Genomic DNA, 19,985 nt, shown 5'->3' with positions numbered 1-19,985 from the left:
ATACTACTTTTTTTATGTCTATACTAGTGACACTGGCTAAGATTGTCATAGCAAACACCAGGCTGTTTAGTTTATTTCTTAGATAATCTGTGTGTGAGAACCATGATAGGTTTCTGTCTAATTGCATTCCTAAGAATTTAACATGCTCAGCTTCATTTAGCTCCTGGCTTCTGTGCATAATGTGAATATCATTTATTTGAGATTGTTTTGTCTTAATTTTTTTTTTTTTAATATTTAGCTTTAGGCCATTTAGAGGGAACCAAACATCTAGGTTTTATAGAGTTTCTATGACATTTTCAGGAATTTCTTCTGTGTGTTTATTTTCTACCAGTACTGATGTGTCATCAGCAAACAAAACTGAATGATAATTTATATTTATCGGTAATTCATTTACATAAAAAAAGAAAGAGGGTTGGGCCCAGAATTGAGCCTTGTGGTACTCCCTGTGAGATGGTTCTCCTCCCCCCCCCCCCCTTTTTTTAAATTCTATAAGCAGAGCAGAGTGATCTGAAATATAGAGGTTTAAAGAGAATTTGGCAGTGTCCTCAACTGTATAATTTGTTAAAATATTGTCTATGCATGTTGCTGTTCGCTCATTTACTCTGGTGAAGTCAGTGAAATTTAGTCTAAAGCCATATTCTTAAATTACATCAATGAACTTAGTTGATGAGCTTGTTTTGCTTGCTGTATCTATGTTAAAATCAGCAGCAATTACAATTTTTTCCTATTTTCTTTGGTGAGTTTATATAGGAAACACTGGAATTTATCTAAGAATAATGTATTTACATCACTACCTGGAATTCTGTATATAGAGATGATGATGATATTCTGCTGTTCTAGCTATACACAACAACTTTCAAATACATGCTCTTCATTTAGAAATTTAAAATTATCTCTTTCTTTATATTCCAACGAATTGTTGATCAATATACAGGAGCCTCCACGAGTACTGTTTTGCCTATAGAAACCACTGGCTATTCTAAAGTTTTCTAACTTATTTAAAACTGTGATTGAATCTTTCGTGACCCAGTGTTCATTTAGGCAAACAACTTTGATATTTCTTCCTTGTGAAAGAATAATTTGCAGCTTGTCAAATTTTGTGGTTTTATCGTGAGGATATGTTGCATTTAGGCCATGTTCCAGCGCATTAGGAATGAAGCTTTACACTTACTTATAGTTTACAACACATCTTCCCTTGAATAAAACGGTTCAAACGGCTCTGAGCACTATGGGACTTAACAGCTGTGGTCATCAGTCCCCTAGAACTTAGAACTACTTAAACCTAACTAACCTAAGAACATCACACACATCCATGCCCGAGGCAGGATTCGAACCTGCAACCGTAGCAGTCACGCGGTACCGGACTGCGCGCCTAGAACCGCGAGACCACCGCGGCCGGCTTCCCTTGAATAGCTCCCTTCACTTTTACTGTTGAAGTTTTTTTTCCAGAGCAATGTTTTACACGATTGATGTAACATTTCTCAGGAACCATTCACCATAAAAAATGTTGTGGTTCTTTCCTTTTACGAATGGTGTGGGTTGATGTGTAGTGAGTTGGCGTTTCACATGTGATTTTTGAAATTTTAACTTGGGGCACTATAGCTAAACTTGTTGGAGATCCTGTTCTTATTTCTTCAGCTTTGTCTCGCATCATTGGAGTATCTGGTTCTTCAGCTGAAGCTGACGATTCAGTTGCTGCTGCTATAATTGTAGGTCGCATTAAGCCAGGCTAATTTTGATTCAATTGTTTCAGTATTACAGTGCATAGTGCTTCTTTGCCTTTCATGTTTGTATGCATTCCATGGGTAGTGAAGTCTTCCCTTATTTGGCTGTCTGTGTTCATATATTTTGCATTGCTGAGAAACTTACAAATTTTTTTGATCTTTCGGTTAGTTGCTTCAATTTCTGCATTCACACACGATGTTTTCATGAGGTCATGTCTCATAGGTATGCTTGTTACAAACACTTTCATGTCTGTAACCTTTTCCAATGCTTCCCTCAAAGATCTCAAGGCAAACTTTGCCTCGTTTTTGTAGACATCATTTGCTCCAACTATAATAATGCAAGAGTTACAACTTCCTTGCTTGATGCATGTGTCGATATATTGAGTAACTTCTCTTAGTGGAGCACCTAGTTTCACAAATCCAACAATACTTTGATTTATTATTTTTTCATTCATAATTTCTGTCAGTCATTTTCTATGACTATCAGCAAACAGATAAATAATGCCAGCATCTTGTTTCACACACTGACTGTTGTTTGTTGTTTTCGTTTTGAAACTTTTGGTTGAATATTTGCATCACTTAGTCCATTTGTTGTTTCTGCTAGCACACTGAATCTGTTCTTGCATATCATGTTAGGTTCATGTTTTCTTTGAGAGTGCGACACTTTGAGATTATTGTGAGGCAAGTTGGATTTGTTTGCATGCTTTTGGCCGTTATTTTTCACTAACACACTATAACTGTTTGTGCACACCCCTTTTTGTTTAGTTATATTTTTTTGCACCATACTTTTGTTAGATGGTTTTCTTCCATAATTTGTCACATTCGATATGTGCACATTGTTTTGTTGCAATACAGTATCACTGTTTTTTTGAGATTTTACTTTCTGAATGATGTCTTCTTCCGTCACTGTTTTCCACTTATCTGTAGAGATCGAGAGATAGAAAGCAATGTTCCATGTCAAGGGCTTTGTCCAAAACTTTGCAATAACACTTTGACTTTCGTATTTAGTTGATTTTTTTAGCCTTTATTTTGTACGTGATATTAACTATGTAGGTTAGAGGAGAAACTCAGCTGTGAAAAATAATACTGTCAGTAAAGAAATGTAGGTAAAATGAAAACATACTTCAAAGATACAAACTTAGTACACTGACTATGATTCTTTGATTAAATATGCCTGTACTCGGTAATCTTTGTAATAAGTTAGACATAGAACGAAAATGAATGAAATTCAACATTAAAATGTTCAACCTGATAATACTACTACAATGTGGATATATTTGTAGACTTGAAAAATAATTTTTGTGTTCTCTCACACAGATTTACAAATGAACAGTAAATAAGTTGTTTAGCTTTAATATCAATCTCTTTTTTGTATGTATCATTGCCTGAATTACACTTTTCATTTGAAAAACAGGATCCCATACTGTGCAGCAGAACTCCAGAACAGGACAGACAACTGTAGTGTAGGCAGTCTCTTCAGTACATCTGTTGCATCATTTTCCCAATAAAACACTCTCTTTGGTTTGTCTTCCTCACAACATTATCTATGTGTTCATTCCAATTTATGTCTTTCATAATTGCAATCCATAGGTATTTAGTTGAAGTGACAGACTTTAGATTTGTGTGATTTATTGTGTATCCAAAATTTAATGGACTCCTTTTATTACTCATGTGGATGAGCTCACACTTTTCATTATTTAGAATCAAATGCCACTTTTTGCAACACACAGATATCTTGCCCAAACAATTTTCCAATTGGTTTTAATCTTCTTATGACTTTACTATGAAGTAAATGACTGCATCATCCGCAAACAATTGAAGAGGGCTACTTAGTTTGTCTCTTAAATGAAAATGAAAACAAGAGAGCAAGGATTACAGATTGATAACACAGGATAGGTGTATGTACAGAAATTCCTTCCACTGGGAATCACGAAGGAACAGCACAAATGTTCACTTCTATGCCATTTGTCTGTTGGACATGCTCAACATTAGTTCAATGAGTTGTGTGTGCATCCGACTTCACTATGGAGATTTGGAAAGAGGAACAGGGAGGTGTAGTGCAGTTTTTGACTGTGGAGGGAGTGTCAGGAATTGGAATTTATACCCAAATGTCTTCTTTGTATGGCAAACACAATTTGCTTTAGATGAAGAGGTGCACACCTAGGTACAATTATTATTCCATAGGCAACTGCATACATTTTTCCATGAAGGCACTCACCATACTGCCTTCTATCAGTCTTGTTTGCTTTTGCCTGTCCCTTATATTTTTTCACACTTATCTTCATGTTGATATATTTTGTATATAAGGCCATGATCACTGGATTTCGAGACAAAGGTGAAAGCGTTTCCGAAATGGCTAAGTTTGTAAACTGTCTGCATGCCACCATGGTTCAAGTATACCATGCATGGCAGAATGACACTATCCAAAACTGGCACCGAAGCAACTGTGGTGCACCACAGGCCATACATGACTGTGGTGAACAATGGCTGCAGGGATGTTTATGAGTGAACAGATGTGCAACTATTGAGAAAGTGACCACCCAGATGAACCAAGGGGCTACCAACAGTGTCTGCCCAATGATTGCTGCTGCATATGGGCCTCCGCAGGAGGTGCCTGATTCATGCAGCTATGCTGACTGCTGTTCATCAGTGACAAAGGCTGGAATTTGCACGCCAATACAGCAATTGGAAGACCACTGGTTCATGCAGCTATGCTGACTGCTGTTCATCAGTGACAAAGGCTGGAATTTGCATGCCAATACAGCAATTGGAAGGCCACCGAGTGGCAACATGTGGCCTTTTCAGATGAATCACACTTTTTTCTCTATCAGCAGATGGCTATTGGTGTGTACAGCGTGAAACATCTGAAAGCAAACACCCTGCAACAATCATTGGAAGGATCCAGGCTAGAGGAGGGAGCATTATGGTCCGGGGAATTTTTTCATGAGATTTACTGGCTGATCTCATCATTCTGAAAGGTGCAGTTGATGAACACAAGTATGTATCTATCCTTGGGAACCATGTCCGTCCCCACATGCACTTTATTTTCCCTCAGGAAAATGGCATATACCAGCAGGACAATGTGACATGACATACAGCTCACAGTGTGCATCAGTGATTCCGAGAGCACTAGGTCAAAGAGCACTAGGATGAGTATACTGTACTCCCTCAACCACTAAATGCCATGGACTTAAACCCAATCAAAAATCTGTGGGACCACTTCAGTCAGCCTATTCGTGCCATGGATCCTCAGCCAAGAAACCTAGTTCAGCTTGCCATGGGACCTGAGTTAGCATAGCTTCACATCCCTGTCAGTAACTTCCAGAACATCACTGACACTCTTCCTGTAAGTCTCAAAGAAGTGCGTGCTGCAAAAGGTGGTTATCCAGGCTTTTGACAGGTGGTCACATTAATGTGACTGGACAGTGTATGTGTAAAAGAACACACTTTATACACAAATGCTGAAATCCTGTTACCAAAGAAATACTTTAAGTAAGAACCTTCCAATTGAAAAATCAAGTATAACCATTATTAAGAAATAACAGGTGATCTGTTTTCATAAAAAAGTTAGAAAAATTTGCATCATCTGTTTTTGGCAAAATTGAAATCTAATTTCTTTTTTTTTTTTTAATGATCAAACATATAAATTTAAAAGGTTGTCATGTTATGTACCTGAACATGAAGCCTTATTGCTTTGAAACTGACTATTTTAAGTGGTGATCAGGGAGCTTTTTAACTGGAATATTTGCTTTTGCAAAAACTTTAACTGTTTTTTTTACAGAATGTTTTTTGGTTGTTTTCTTATGTTGGCTCTACTTAGGTTTTCAACAAATGATTGTTCCTTAGAGAACCAGAAGCATTTTACCACCTCCGAGGGGTTCTCTGGTTTAAACTATTCCTCCACATTATTTTTCTTTTTCCAACTGATTTGATAATTACAAAATCTGCAGAATATTGATTTTGGTCTTTCATGGACATTCACAGGCATGTGATTCATACTTGGCAACGCTACAGATAGAATTAACAAGGTACTTAGTGTAAAAGTAGAACCGAAAATATCTCTATTTCCACATTAAGAGAAGACTTTCAGTGTGGTCAAAATAAGTTGACTGACTTCATTTTCCAGTCCTTATAGTCCAGAATGTGGACACATTAAACAGGAGTCGGCCACCAACATAAACATATAGAATTTTGACTGCCAGAAGGGTGGCAGTGCAGTGAAACAAGCTCTGCCTCCCTCTTGCAGGGCCACTAGCCTACATGCATGTTGTGTGTTTCTGTGAAATCTGAAGTGACATATGGTCACAGGAAAAAGGAAGTATGACTATGCTTTAACAAAAACATCAAGGTCATTAGAGATGAAGTATAAACTTGGAATGTTACAAGGATAGGGAAGAAAATGGGTCATGCCTTTTCAAAGGAACCATCCTGGCATTTGCATGGAGCAATTTAGGGAAATGACAGAAAACCTAAATCTGGATGGCCAAACATGGATCTGAACTGTTGTACTCCCAAATGTGAGTCCAGTGTGCTAATCATCATGCCACATTGCTTGGTAGGGATGCAGGGACCACCAATCCTTTCTGGTGTTGTTTGAGTCATAATCAAACTTTGTGATGGTCCAGGATTAAGCACTTCACTTTTTTTGAAATAAGAAAATATGACAACAAGAAATGCACACCACAAAGCATTCAGTAATGGCTATTCTGCAATTGCTTGCTTAGGCAAGCAGTGTTATAATCAAGGAAGTTGTGGCCTGACCTCGACTGATATTTGATGCAACCACGTTTGAAACACCCAGTGCCTAAAACAGTCACATTAAAATGTCCACATTATACCATCTTCTGAACTTTAGCTAACAGAAATACTTACATGTTTCTTTGTTCTAAGATGCTAAGTCACACAGTACAGTCCTATGATGCAATATTTCATGGCATGTATCTTATACAGACCATTTGACAGTCCTCAATTGGCGTGTCATGGGAGCATCTAGCTCACTGATATGTTATGGCCTTCATGCACCCTGTATTTTGCAAACATGTTCTTATGCATTTCATCTTTCCAAATTCGGTTTTGCAACTGATGTGCAATACCAGAAACTGAAACTTAGTTAAATTTTTGATGTTTATATGCAGAAGATGAATGTATTTCAAACTACCTTTGATGAAGTGGTTCATCTGGATGCAATTCGCATTTATCGCAAAGTGTGAATTTTTCAGGTCCCTAGAGACTAGAAATTGTATTTATTGTAAAAGATTCTGTACAATTAGCAGAAGCTCACAATGTATGTAATTTTTTTCAGTTTGAGTGCAGTCCTTGTCCAGCAGTATTTCAATTTCTGTCACACTCAGTACAATAGTTATCAAAATACATGTAATTTTGGTTTTTATTAATATGTTGGGAAACATAATGAATGCTTTGAGTATAACTCTTTGTTGTTATATATTCACATTTAAGCATGTGGATAATGTGCCCCCAGCTATAAAAGTTTCAATTTCAATGAAAATATAGATAAATGTTTGAAATGGAAGTGAAGTCAAATTCTTGTATCTCTGAACTTGGTATATTTAGGTAGATCTGAAAATATTACACAGAGGATTATACTGTCTGCAATGTATTGTATAATATTCTTGAACTTTGTTGATTGATGCTAAACACTGTCAGTTCTGGAGATGAAATTTTCATGTTGACCACTCAGGTAATTTAAGATCTGCTTTTTGTATCGTTCTTGTTAAGCTGAAACACCAATTTACCATTTGTATATTCCTATTTGCAGCTGTTCTAAATGATGCTGTAACAGCCTTATGATCACTGATTCCTTGCTCTATGCCAGATGAGTCAAAAAATTTGGACCTGCTGGTTACCAGGAGATCTAATTCATGCCTTTTTTGATTAGCTGCTTAAAATAATTTAGAACAATTTCACATAATTCCCTGTCCCTACTGCCCTCCCTGATTCCTGATCACTCGAGTCTCCCAGTGTAAAGCTGGTGAGTCGAAATCTCCACCTAAAACTATAACATGACTGCAAAATTTGCATGAATTATTCTCCAAGATTCTGCTTGAATGTTCCATCACTACTGCCCTTGAGGCAGGGGGTCTATAAAAGCTTCTAACAACCATGTTTTAGCCAGCTTTATGATTTATCTTCATCCAAATTATTTTGCATTCAGAATCTGTACTAAGCTCACTAGATATTATTGTATTTTTTACATACATCTATACTTCACAAGCCACCTTATTGTGTGTGGTGGAGGGCAATTTGTGTACCATTGTCACTTTCCACTTTTCCTGTTCCAGTTGCAAATGGTCTGTGGATCTCTAATCTAACCTCTCTAACTTTATCTTCATAGTCTTGTCATGAAAGATATGTAAGAGGCAGCAATATATTAGTTGACTCTTTTAGGAATGTATGCTCTCACAATTTTAACAGTGAACCATAGCGTTATGCAGAATGCCCTCTTGCAGTGACTATATAGAAATATACTTTCACTCTCTGATCTCATACGGAATAATATTTTGGGGTAACTCAACACTTAGACAAAAAGTATTCATTGCTCAAAAGAAAGCAGTTAGAATAAAGTGTGGGTTTCATAGTCACACATCTTGTAAGCACCTTTTTAAAAGATTGGGAATTCTTACAACAGCCTCACAGTACATTTACTCACTAATGAAATTTGTTCTCAACAACATGGACCAGTTTAAAAACAACAGTGACATTCATGATTATAATACCAGAAAAAAGAAAGACATACACTATCCTTTAATCAACCCATCTTTGGCACAGAAAGGGGTAAAATACGCTGCTATAAAAATTTTTGAAAAATTACCACATGAACCATGGAGGGGCTTGCGTGCCTCAGTGATACAGATAGGCGTACTGTAGGTACAACCACAACGGAGGGGTATCTGCTGAGAGGCCAGACAAACGTGTGGTTCCTGAAGAGGGGCAGCAGCCTTTTCAGTAGTTGCAAGGGCAACAGTCTGGTTGATCGACTGATCTGGCCTTGTAACAATAACCAAGACGGCCTTGCTGTGCTGGTACTGCGAACAGCTGAAAGCAAGGGGAAACTACGGCTGTAATTTATCCCGAGGGCATGCAGCTTTACTGTATGATTAAATGATGATGGCGTCCTTTTGGGTAAAATATTCCGGAGGTAAAATAGTCCCCCATTCGGATCTCCGGGCGGGGACTACTCAAGAGGATGTCGTTATCAGGAGAAAGAAAACTGGCATTCTACGGATCAGAGCGTGGAATGTCAGATCCCTTAATCGGGCAGGTAGGTTAGAAAATTTAAAAAGGGAAATGGATAGGTTAAAGTTAGATATAGTGGGAATTAGTGAAGTTCGGTGGCAGGAGGAACAAGACTTCTGGTCAGGTGACTAAGGGTTATAAACACAAAGTCAAATAGGGGTAATGCAGGAGTAGGTTTAATAATGAATAGGAAAATAGGAATGCGGGTAAGCTACTACAAACAGCATAGTGAACGCATTATTGTGGCCAAGATAGATACGAAGCCCACACCTACTACAGTAGTACAAATTTATATGCCAACTAGCTCTGCAGATGACGAAGAAATTGAAGAAATGTATGATGAAATAAAAGAAATTATTCAGGTAGTGAAGGGAGACGAAAATTTAATAGTCATGGGTGACTGGAATTCGAGTGTAGGAAAAGGGAGAGAAGGAAACATAGTAGGTGAATATGGATTGGGGCTAAGAAATGAAAGAGGAAGCCGCCTGGTAGAATTTTGCACAGAGCACAACTTAATCATAGCTAACACTTGGTTTAAGAATCATGATAGAAGGTTGTATACATGGAAGAACCCTGGAGATACTAAAAGGTATCAGATAGATTATATAATGGTAAGACAGAGATTTAGGAACCAGGTTTTAAATTGTAAGACATTTCCAGGGGCAGGTGTGGACTCTGACCACAATCTATTGGTTATGACCTGTAGATTAAAACTGAAGAAACTGCAAAAAGGTGGGAATTTAAGGAGATGGGACCTGGATAAACTGAAAGAACCAGAGGTTGTACAGAGTTTCAGGGAGAGCATAAGGCAACAATTGACAGGAATGGGGGAAAGAAATACAGTAGAAGAAGAATGGGTAGCTTTGACGGATGAAGTAGTGAAGGCAGCAGAGGACCAAGTAGGTAAAAAGACGAGGGCTAGTAGAAATTCTTGGGTAACAGAAGAAATATTGAATTTAATTGATGAAAGGAGAAAATATAAAAATGCAGTAAATGAAGCAGGCAAAAAGGAATACAAACGTCTCAAAAATGAGATCGACAGTAAGTGCAAAATGGCTAAGCAGGGATGGCTAGAGGACAAATGTAAGGATGTAGAGGCTTATCTCACTAGGGGTAAGATAGATACTGCCTACAGGAAAATTAAAGAGACTTTCGGAGATAAGAGAACCACTTGTATGAACATCAAGAGCTCAGATGGAAACCCAGTTCTAAGCAAAGAAAGGAAAGCTGAAAGCTGGAAGGTGGAAGGAGTATATAGAGGGTCTATACAAGAGCGATGTACTTGAGGACAATATTATGGAAATGGAAGAGGATGTAGATGAAGATGAAATGGGAGATACGATACTGTGTGAAGAGTTTGACAGAGCACTGAAAGACCTAAGTCAAAACAAGGCCCCCGGGGTAGACAACATTCCATTGGAACTACTGACGGCCTTGGGAGAGCCAGTCCTGACAAAACTCTACCATCTGGTGAGCAAGATGTATGAATCAGACGAGGTACCCTCAGACTTCAGGAAGAATATAATTATTCTAATCCCAAAGAAAGCAGGTGTTGACAGATGTGAAAATTACCGAACAATCAGTTTAATAAGCCACAGTTGCAAAATACTAACACGAATTCTTTACAGACGAATGGAAAAACTAGTAGAAGTCGACCTCGGGGAAGATCAGTTTGGATTCCGTAGAAATACTGGAACACGTGAGGCAATACTGACCTTACGACTTATCTTAGAAGAAAGATTAAGGAAAGGCAAACCTACGTTTCTAGCATTTGTAGACTTAGAGAAAGCTTTTGACAATGTTGACTGGAATACTCTCTTTCAAATTCTAAAGGCGGCAGGGGTAAAATACAGGGAGCGAAAGGCTATTTACAATTTGTACAGAAACCAGATGGCAGTTATAAGAGTCGAGGGACATGAAAGGGAAGCAGTGGTTGGGAAGGGAGTAAGACAGGGTTGTAGCCTCTCCCCGATGTTATTCAATCTGTATATTGAGCAAGCAGTAAAGAAAACAAAAGAAAAATTCGGAGTAGGTATTAAAATCCATGGAGAAGAAATAAAAACTTTGAGGTTCGCCGATGACATTGTAATTCTGTCAGAGACAGCAAAGGACTTGGAAGAACAGTTGAATGGAATGGACAGTGTCTTGAAAGGAGGATATAAGATGAACATCAACAAAAGCAAAACAAGGATAATGGAATGTAGTCAAATTAAGTCGGGTGATGCTGAGGGAATTAGATTAGGAAATGAGACACTTAAAGTAGTAAAGGAGTTTTGCTATTTGGGGAGCAAAATAACTGATGATGGTCGAAGTAGAGAGGATATAAAATGTAGACTGGCAATGGCAAGGAAAGCGTTTCTGAAGAAGAGAAATTTGTTAACATCGAGTATAGATTTAAGTGTCAGGAAGTCATTTCTGAAAGTATTTGTATGGAGCGTAGCCATGTATGGAAGTGAAACATGGACGTTAAATAGTTTGGACAAGAAGAGAATAGAAGCTTTCGAAATGTGGTGCTACAGAAGAATGCTGAAGATTAGATGGGTAGATCACATAACTAATGAGGAAGTATTGAATAGGATTGGGGAGAAGAGAAGTTTGTGGCACAACTTGACCAGAAGAAGGGATCGGTTGGTAGGACATGTTCTGAGGCATCAAGGGATCACCAATTTAGTATTGGAGGGCAGCGTGGAGGGTAAAAATCGTAGGGGGAGGCCAAGAGATGAATACACTAAGCAGATTCAGAAGGATGTAGGTTGCAGTAGGTACTGGGAGATGAAGAAGCTTGCACAGGATAGAGTAGCATGAAGAGCTGCATCAAACCAGTCTCAGGACTGAAGACCACAACAACAACAACCACATGAAATAAAATGTCTGACAGACAGCAGTAATAGCTTCAAAAATAAATTGAAATCATATCTCCTTGACAACTCCTTCTATATCATAGATGAATTCTTGAATAGGAATAAATAAATCTATGAATATAATATATGCACGTTGTGCCATTTAAGGGAATGGGGTAAATAATAAAAATAATCTTTAACACTGTACTGATACACACACACACACACACACACTAAAACATCTTGTTTCATAGTTTCATATGTGCATTTCTTGTGCACTTGACACGTTCCACATCATAACGGCTACCATACTGTGCGATTGATCAATGGAACATGCAACCAACAAACTAACTAACTACCACTGCAACTGGTTGAGCATCTCCATAATGCTTTCACACTTAATAAATAAACATATAATTAAAGCTGCTGCTATTCTTTCAATCTTCTCTATTTCCTCTACCAGTTCTATCTGGTGCAGATCCCAGACTGACGAGCAATGTTCAAATACTGGTCAGACAAGGATTTTGTAAGCTACTTCCTTTGTTGATGGACATTTTGTGAGGATTCTTCCAATGTGTTCACTTTAAACTTCCGGGCTGATAGGTCGTGATCGAAGTATAAAACTCTCCCCTGCCGATTCATCTCTGACTGCAGTCGAAGACGAAACGTCAGGGGAGAGTTTTATACTTCGACCAAGGCCTATCAGCCTGGAAGTTTTAAGTGAAGACAATACCAGCTGTGAAAGCTTACATTGTATGATCATTCTTCCAATGAATCTGTCTGTCATCTGTCTTACACACAATTAATTTTCTGTGGTAGTTCTACTTCAAATCGCCCTGCATGCATGCTCCTAGATGTTTTATGGACTTAGCATCCAGTGACTGTTCTGCAATTGTGTGATCATAAAATAATTGGTTTTTATGTTTTCATATACACAATACATTACACTTGTTCAAGTTTTGGGTCAACTGCCGCTCCCTGTACAGAGTGTCGATCCCCTGCATGTCTTTCTGAATGTCACTATAATTTTCTGGTGTTGTGAGTTCTCTGTGTACAACACTATCATTCGCAAAAAGCACCATGGAACTTCCGACATTATCTACTGGATTTGTGTGTGTGTGTGTGTGTGTGTGTGTGTGTGTGATGTCCTGTATCTTATATTTTGTTCATTAATTGGCAGTGCGGAACTGTACTGTATGTATCCCGGAGGTCAAAGAACACAAACCCTTTACTTAGGCACCTGTATCTATTGGTTTCTGGGTCTCATGGACAAACAGAGCAAGACAGGTTTCACACAATTGTTGATTTCTACAAAGAAGATTTTCTGTCTCCAAAAATTTCATAATACGTGAGCATAAAACATTCCATAATCCTACATCAAAGATACAGGTGCATAGTTTTGTACATTTGTACAATGACCTTTCCTGAAAACAGGAATGACCTGTGCTTTTTTTCCAATCATTAGGAATAATTTAATCCTGCAGGGACCTTCAGTACATTGCTTCTATATGAGGGGCAAGGTCTTTTGCATACTGCATTTAGAATCACATTGGTATTCCATCAGGTACAGTGGCCTTTCCTCTGTAGAGTGATTTCTGTTGCTTTTCTACCTCATGGTCATTTATTTCCATATGCCATTCTGTAACTTGTATAACAATCCAGAGGAGGACCTAAAGTTAGACTTTCCTCTGTGAAACAGTTTTGAGAAAAGATGTTTAGTATTTCAGCCTTTTCTGTGTCATCCTCCATTTTAGTGCCATCAGAGTCATAGAGTGTCTGGAAAGATGGCTTCAATCTGTTTAATGATTTAATGTAAGACCAAAACATCTTAGGATTTTCTTTCAAGTCACTAGAATTTTACTCTCAAATTTGTTAAACACTTCACACGTTGCTCTCCTTACATTAATTTTGGCTTCCTTCAGTTTTTGTTTGTCTGTGAGGCTTTGCCTGAATTTAAATTTGCAGTGAAGCTCTCTTTGCTTTTGTAGCAGCTTGTTAAGATGACTGTAAAACTGCAATGAGTCTTTCCCATTCCTCACAACTTTGCTCAGCACATACCTGCCAAAACCATATAGTACAATGCTCTTCAACTTTGTCCATTAATGTTCATCTTCGTCAGTGCTGGAGATGAAATTTTCATGTTGATCTGTCAGGTTACCTGAAACTTGTTTCTTGTAACTCTAGCTGAACAGAAAGATCTTCCTACCTTGCTTTGTATTCCTATTTTCAGCCATATTCAGTGATACTGCAACAGCCTTATGATCACAGATTCCCTGTTCTGTGCTAACTTAATTGAAAAGTTCGGGTCTGTTGGTTACCAGCAGATCTACAATGTTACCTTCATGAACTGGTTCTCTAATTAAATGCTCAAGGTAATTTTCAGATAAAGCACTTAGAACAATGTCACGTGATTCCTTGTCCTTACAACTTGCCCTAATCATCCGAGTCTCCCAGTCTATAGCTGGTAAGTTCAAATCTCCACCTAAAACTATACATGACCACAAAATTTACATGAAATATTATCCACATTTCCCCTCAAATGTTCCGCCACTACTGCTACTGAGGCGGGTCTATAAAAGTATCTGATGACCATGTTTGACCCACCTTTAATACCTATCTTCTGCCAAATTATTTATCATTCTGAATCTGTACTAATCTCACTAGATATTATCATATTTTTCATGACTATAAACATGCCTGCGCCACCAGAATTCAACATATATTTGCAGTATACATTTCAGTTGGCTATAAACATGGCTCCACCACTGGTGTTCAGCTTATCTTTGCAATATACAGTCCAATCTCAATTTACAATTTCATTGTTATTAACATCTGGTTTCGGCCAGGTATATGTCCCCAGCGGTTTGTTGGCATTATTACTATTATAAGTAAGACTAATTATGGGATCTTGGCACAGACAATTCTACAGTTAATCAATACTAAACTAACATTTATGTTCTCAAATCTGCAATGAGAAATGCTATTATCTTTAATAAATGAGGACAGTGTTCTTCCTCGTCTGAAATCGTAACTTATCTTACTGGGCCTTTGGAGAGATTTCTCTGTCTAAAAATCTGACACGTTCATGCAACACATAGTCCATTACCCTAGTAGTAGCTTTCTGCATGCAGTACATGCCTGACATATTAAGGTGGGAGGGGCTCTATAATTCCCCACCCGATAGCAGATGTCAAGAAATTTTCATCCAAGATCCTCACTGCTGCAAAATGCTAGCTCTGCTTCCACCCCACGAGCAAGGCTAGTTGTCTCCATCTGTAGGAATCATGGAAGACCTCTCAACTGAGATGGCAGGCATCGTTTGTGCCAACATGAGCCACAGTTTTCAGATGGATGCATCCTATGTCCTCAGTCACTGCCACCAAAGACACATCCACTTCTTTGATGTGACCCCCAGCAAGAAAACAGAGAATGCACTGGCCTTCTTTCCTGATGTGCCTGCTATTTCCTATGGGACTCCACAACCTGTCTAACAATGATGTTCCCAATGATAAGCAATCCCATCCTCTTTGGACCTTTCTGGAAGATTAGCCTCTGTCCCACAAAACAAGGTCTCCTATATTAGTTCAGAGGTACTTTTAGCAGTAGCCAATACCTCAAAACTGTCAAAACTGTTTTGAATGCATAGGGTGACAACCGTGCAGCCAGTATCCTCTTTTGCCTTCTGCTGAGATACTCGTGACCTTTCCACTATTCACCAGTTATAGTAAAGTAAGTATTAACCAGCCAGGATGTGCAAATCAAAGGTGCTGCAACATCAGGGATGCCAGGTGACACATAGTCTTTAGCCAAGCATTCATCTCAGGTGCCACAAAACCAGCACAGTGCTGGGCAGCAGCCTGAAGCCTGTCCACCGTGGCCAATACAGCTTCCAGCTCTTTAAGGACAGTGGCCAATTTCCCCTACATCCTTACACAACTTCCTGTCGTTTGCCAGTCCTACCTGTGGTCTCTGGAACAGTATCAGACTTGTCACTGGAAGCAGACATGAGTAGCATGCCACTTTATTCTCCAGAAGTGAGCTGAGAAATTTGGTAACTGCTGTATGTAAAAATAGAAGCACTTCGACCAAATGTTTCAGAGTTGGGGAACATCATGAACCCCCCTTCCCACAGGAACCTGTCTGTTGATGAGGTGACTCTGACAGAGTACAACATACAAATAGTTACAATGCAAACACAATTAAAATATTTTTCCAGACAATACAGAATCCTTTATATATGTACGGGCTTCTATAAAACTACAAAAAAAAAAAAAACTAATCTCCTGCCAAACAGGCCATGAAGGCCCAACCGTACCGACCAGCCGCCGTGTCATCGTCAGCCAACAGGCATCACTGGATATGGATATGGAGAGGCATGTGGTCAGCACATCGCTCTCCCGGTCATATGTCAGTTTCCGAGACCGGATCTGCTACTTCTCAATCAAGTAGCTCCTCTGTTTGCCTCACAAGGGCTGAGTGCACCCCATTTGCCAACAGCACTTGGCAGACCAGATGATCACCCATCCAAACACTAGCCCAGCCTGACAGCACTTAACTTCGGTGATCTGACAGGAACCAGCTGTTATCACTGTGGCAAGGTCATTGGCACAGAGTTCTATAAAGTCAATTGTTAAAATGATCTGCGAAAGAATTTTGTTTGTACAGTTTCCGAAGTAGAATCATGTTACGTATATCATTCTAATGGAGGAACTGGAATATAGTTTATTCACAAAATTCTTTGTTTCAAAGACTACTCACTGACAACCTATCATCCAAAGTTGGCAGAAGGAGTATGCTGTACCACTGTCAATAATTAAGTGGCAGCGTCCAAACATGTACTTCCCTTTGACTGATCATGTGAAGGACACCCCAAAACTGCAACCACAGATGAAAATATCATGAAAGAACACAGCATTTGACAATTGGACTTTAAAAAAGTATGGCAAAACTAACACCATAGGAATATCAGAAGAAAGAAGAATTAAGTTTGAATTAAGGCAATATTATGAAAAGGACAGATTGCTACTCACCATACAGAGGTGATGTTGAGTCACAGACAGGCACAACAAAAAGACTGCTAAACAAGTAAGCTTTCAGACAAAAGGCCTTCTTCTGAATTAGACAAAACACACACACACACACACACACACACACACACACACAAAATGCAACTCACACATTACTTCATTCATAGGAAGAATTCTAAGAAAATGTGACTCATCGACGAAAGAAGTAGCTTACAAAACGCTTGTTCGTCCGATTCTTGAGTATTGCTCATCAGTATGGGACCCTTACAGGTTGGATTAATAGAAGAGATAGACATGATCCAGCGAAAAGCAGCGCGATTCGTCATGGGGACATTTAGTCAGCGCGAGAGCGTTACGGAGATGCTGAACGAGCTCCAGTGGCGGACACTTCAAGAAAGGCGTTACGCAATACGGAGAGGTTTATTATCGAAATTACGAGAGAGCACATTCCGGGAAGAGATGGGCAACATATTACTACCGCCCACATATATCTCGCGTAATGATCACAACGAAAAGATCCGAGAAATTAGAGCAAATACGAAGACTTACAAGCAGTCGTTCTTCCCACGCACAATTCGTGAATGGAACAGGGAAGGGGGGATCAGATAGTGGTACAATAAGTACCCTCCGCCACACACCGTAAGGTGGCTCGCGGAGTATAGATGTAGATGTAGATGTACTTGATGGAGAGATACATCGATGGTAGAGGCAGGTGACCATTCAGATTTGACACAACTTTAAAATATAGAAATGTCTTAATTGCACAATTCTTTATTAAGTGTTATGAATTTCAAAATTTCATCATCAGACTGAAGATGTGGAATAAAGTGTACAAGAAAATTAATGTTAGCAAGTATGTAGATAAGTATGCATCTAAGTATTCCAGTATACAGAAATTTCAATCAGTATTGTATTCTGAGGCATCACCAATTTAGTGTTGGAGGGCAGCATGGAGGGTAAAAATCATAGAGGGAGACCAAGAGATGAATACAGTAAGCAGATTCAGAAGGATGTAGGTTGCAGTAGTTAATTAGAGATGAAGAAGCTTGCACAGAATAGAGTAGTGTGGAAAGCTGCATCAAACCAGTCTTTGTACTGAAGACCACAACAACATTGTACTTGCATTAAAATCAAACTTTAGTACACATCAGCACCTTGTGAACAACTTGTCAAACATTCATGTATGTCACTTTTGTGGAAGACAAACTCATATCCTAACAGCCTCAAATGTGCATCATTTTTTTATTTTTTTGAGCCTGTTCGTGACTGCATCCCCTTTGTTCTGTTATTTCATATCAGTTTCTTCTATGTACTTTTAATGAAATTATTGCTGTTCCACCTGAGAAACCTTCAGTATCACTTAATTGATTTTTAGTTTTCATGTTGTAACTAAAACCTGTGTGACTAAGTGAGTCATTACAAATCCAGGAATTTGAGGTTCAATCGTCAGTAAGATAAGGGACTATTTTGTGTCACTCAACCATTCTTTCACTTCTGGAAATTGTTTGAGTATGACAAAAATATGAACTTGATGAAAGCAAGGCAAAGGCATCCCACCTCCAACAGGACTATGCCTCATAGACCAGAGTGGTATTCAAACAAATCTTCATGCTGAGAACAATTTTACTTGATCACATAAAAAATGCTACAGATTATCCTTGTTCTGTACCTGTCTTGACTATTACGTTATTTGAGCTTATTTCTTACTTTGGCCATATATCCAATTATGTACCATTTCTTTCTGTTTGTTTTAGTTTGGTCCTTACCATTCTACAGTCTACAGTACTTACATACATCTTAGAAGAACTTCTTAGATCTTTGCAATCCATAGTATTTTGCTTTACATAAACACTGTGCAGGAAGTGTGAAGGTGCACAAAAATCTCTCCATACCAGACTTCTTTTTTTAAACACATGACATGTGTTCACCTCAGTCCAATTTCTTTCAAATACTGACTACTTTCTGTCTATCAGGATTCTGTAGCAGTGGTATCTTAGCAGCTTTAATATAATAGTAGAGCCTAAAACGCTACCTCCACTCACTAGACTATCATATTCCAGTAGTCCAGTCTGATATATGATAGTCACATCTCTGAACACTTCTAAATGTCATATTAGCTGATTATTTACATGAACAGTTGCCATATTACATATGTCCCATTAAGTGGGTCACCTTCAGCCAGTTACATTTATTAAGGTAGACAAGATGTGATGCCTGGCAGAAGGCTGTAGACCACAAATTTTATTAAAATGACCAATTTACTGTCATACACAAGCAGAAATTACATTTCATGGTTCTGCCATATTTAAAGTAAAATTCAGTATTGTGTAAGTTACAGGAGACTAACCTGAACTAGAACAGGAAGCACAGGAATTGGTATTCCACATGAAATTTTTAAGTCTTTCTTCAGTATCTGCGGTACTGTCAAGTGTGTTAAATTGCAACGAATAGACAAAAGGTCTTCAAATAAATGGTCACCATCAATTAACTCTTCATCCTTCAAAAGACCCACAAAAGTTGGGTAGTTGATTTTTCTGTATAGCTCCTCCACAATTATTTTATCCTTCTCAGTATATAATTTGGGATTTTCTGCAAAACACCACGTGTCTAAAAGTATTGCACCTGAAAATAACCGAGAAGTAACAGAAAATGTTAAATGTTTAGCCCTTTCAGTTTTACTCATAACAGGTATACAAGGTGCTATTCAAAATTTTTGGGACTGGTGCTCCCATCTGTTGAAAACCTTACCTTTGGACCAAAGGTCACCATCATCCTCGAAATAGTTCCTATCCATATGTACACACCAGTCCCAGCACTTCTGCCACTGGTCAGACATTTTCTGGAAGTCCTGTTCTTTGAGGGTGATGCTTCTTGAATCCTCTGTCGAACTGATGGCCTTTCAACTTGAGTTTCAGTTTTGGGAATAGCGTGAAGTCGCAAAGTGCCAAGTCTGGTGAGTATGGTGGGTGGGGTACAACTGCCATGCTGTTTTTTGCCAAAAAGGTCCTGGTGAGCAAGGACGTGTGACAGGGTGCATTATCGTGATGCAGCAGCCAGTTCGCTTGACACCAAAGTTCAGGCCGTCGTCGCCACACATTTTCACAGAGCCATCACAAAACATCACAGTGGTACGCAGAATT

At 38.7% G+C, this 19,985-nt stretch overlaps 1 protein-coding gene across 2 annotated transcripts in view; it reads right to left on the bottom strand.

Moving 5' to 3' along the window:
* LOC126184678 (exopolyphosphatase PRUNE1-like) overlaps positions 1-19,985 on the bottom strand; it is a 144,632-nt gene that overhangs the window by 21,706 nt on the left and 102,941 nt on the right. For both annotated transcript variants that reach the window (XM_049927165.1, XM_049927167.1), the window contains one exon: positions 19,193-19,467. In XM_049927165.1, the coding sequence (XP_049783122.1) occupies positions 19,193-19,467 (275 nt within the window). The remainder of the gene's footprint in view (positions 1-19,192; positions 19,468-19,985) is intronic.

This window comes from Schistocerca cancellata, chromosome 4, assembly GCF_023864275.1.
Source record: "Schistocerca cancellata isolate TAMUIC-IGC-003103 chromosome 4, iqSchCanc2.1, whole genome shotgun sequence".
In the NCBI taxonomy this organism is placed as follows: domain Eukaryota; kingdom Metazoa; phylum Arthropoda; class Insecta; order Orthoptera; family Acrididae; genus Schistocerca; species Schistocerca cancellata.
Note: the sequence above shows the minus strand (reverse complement) of the source record. Positions and strands in the feature narration are given on the sequence as shown.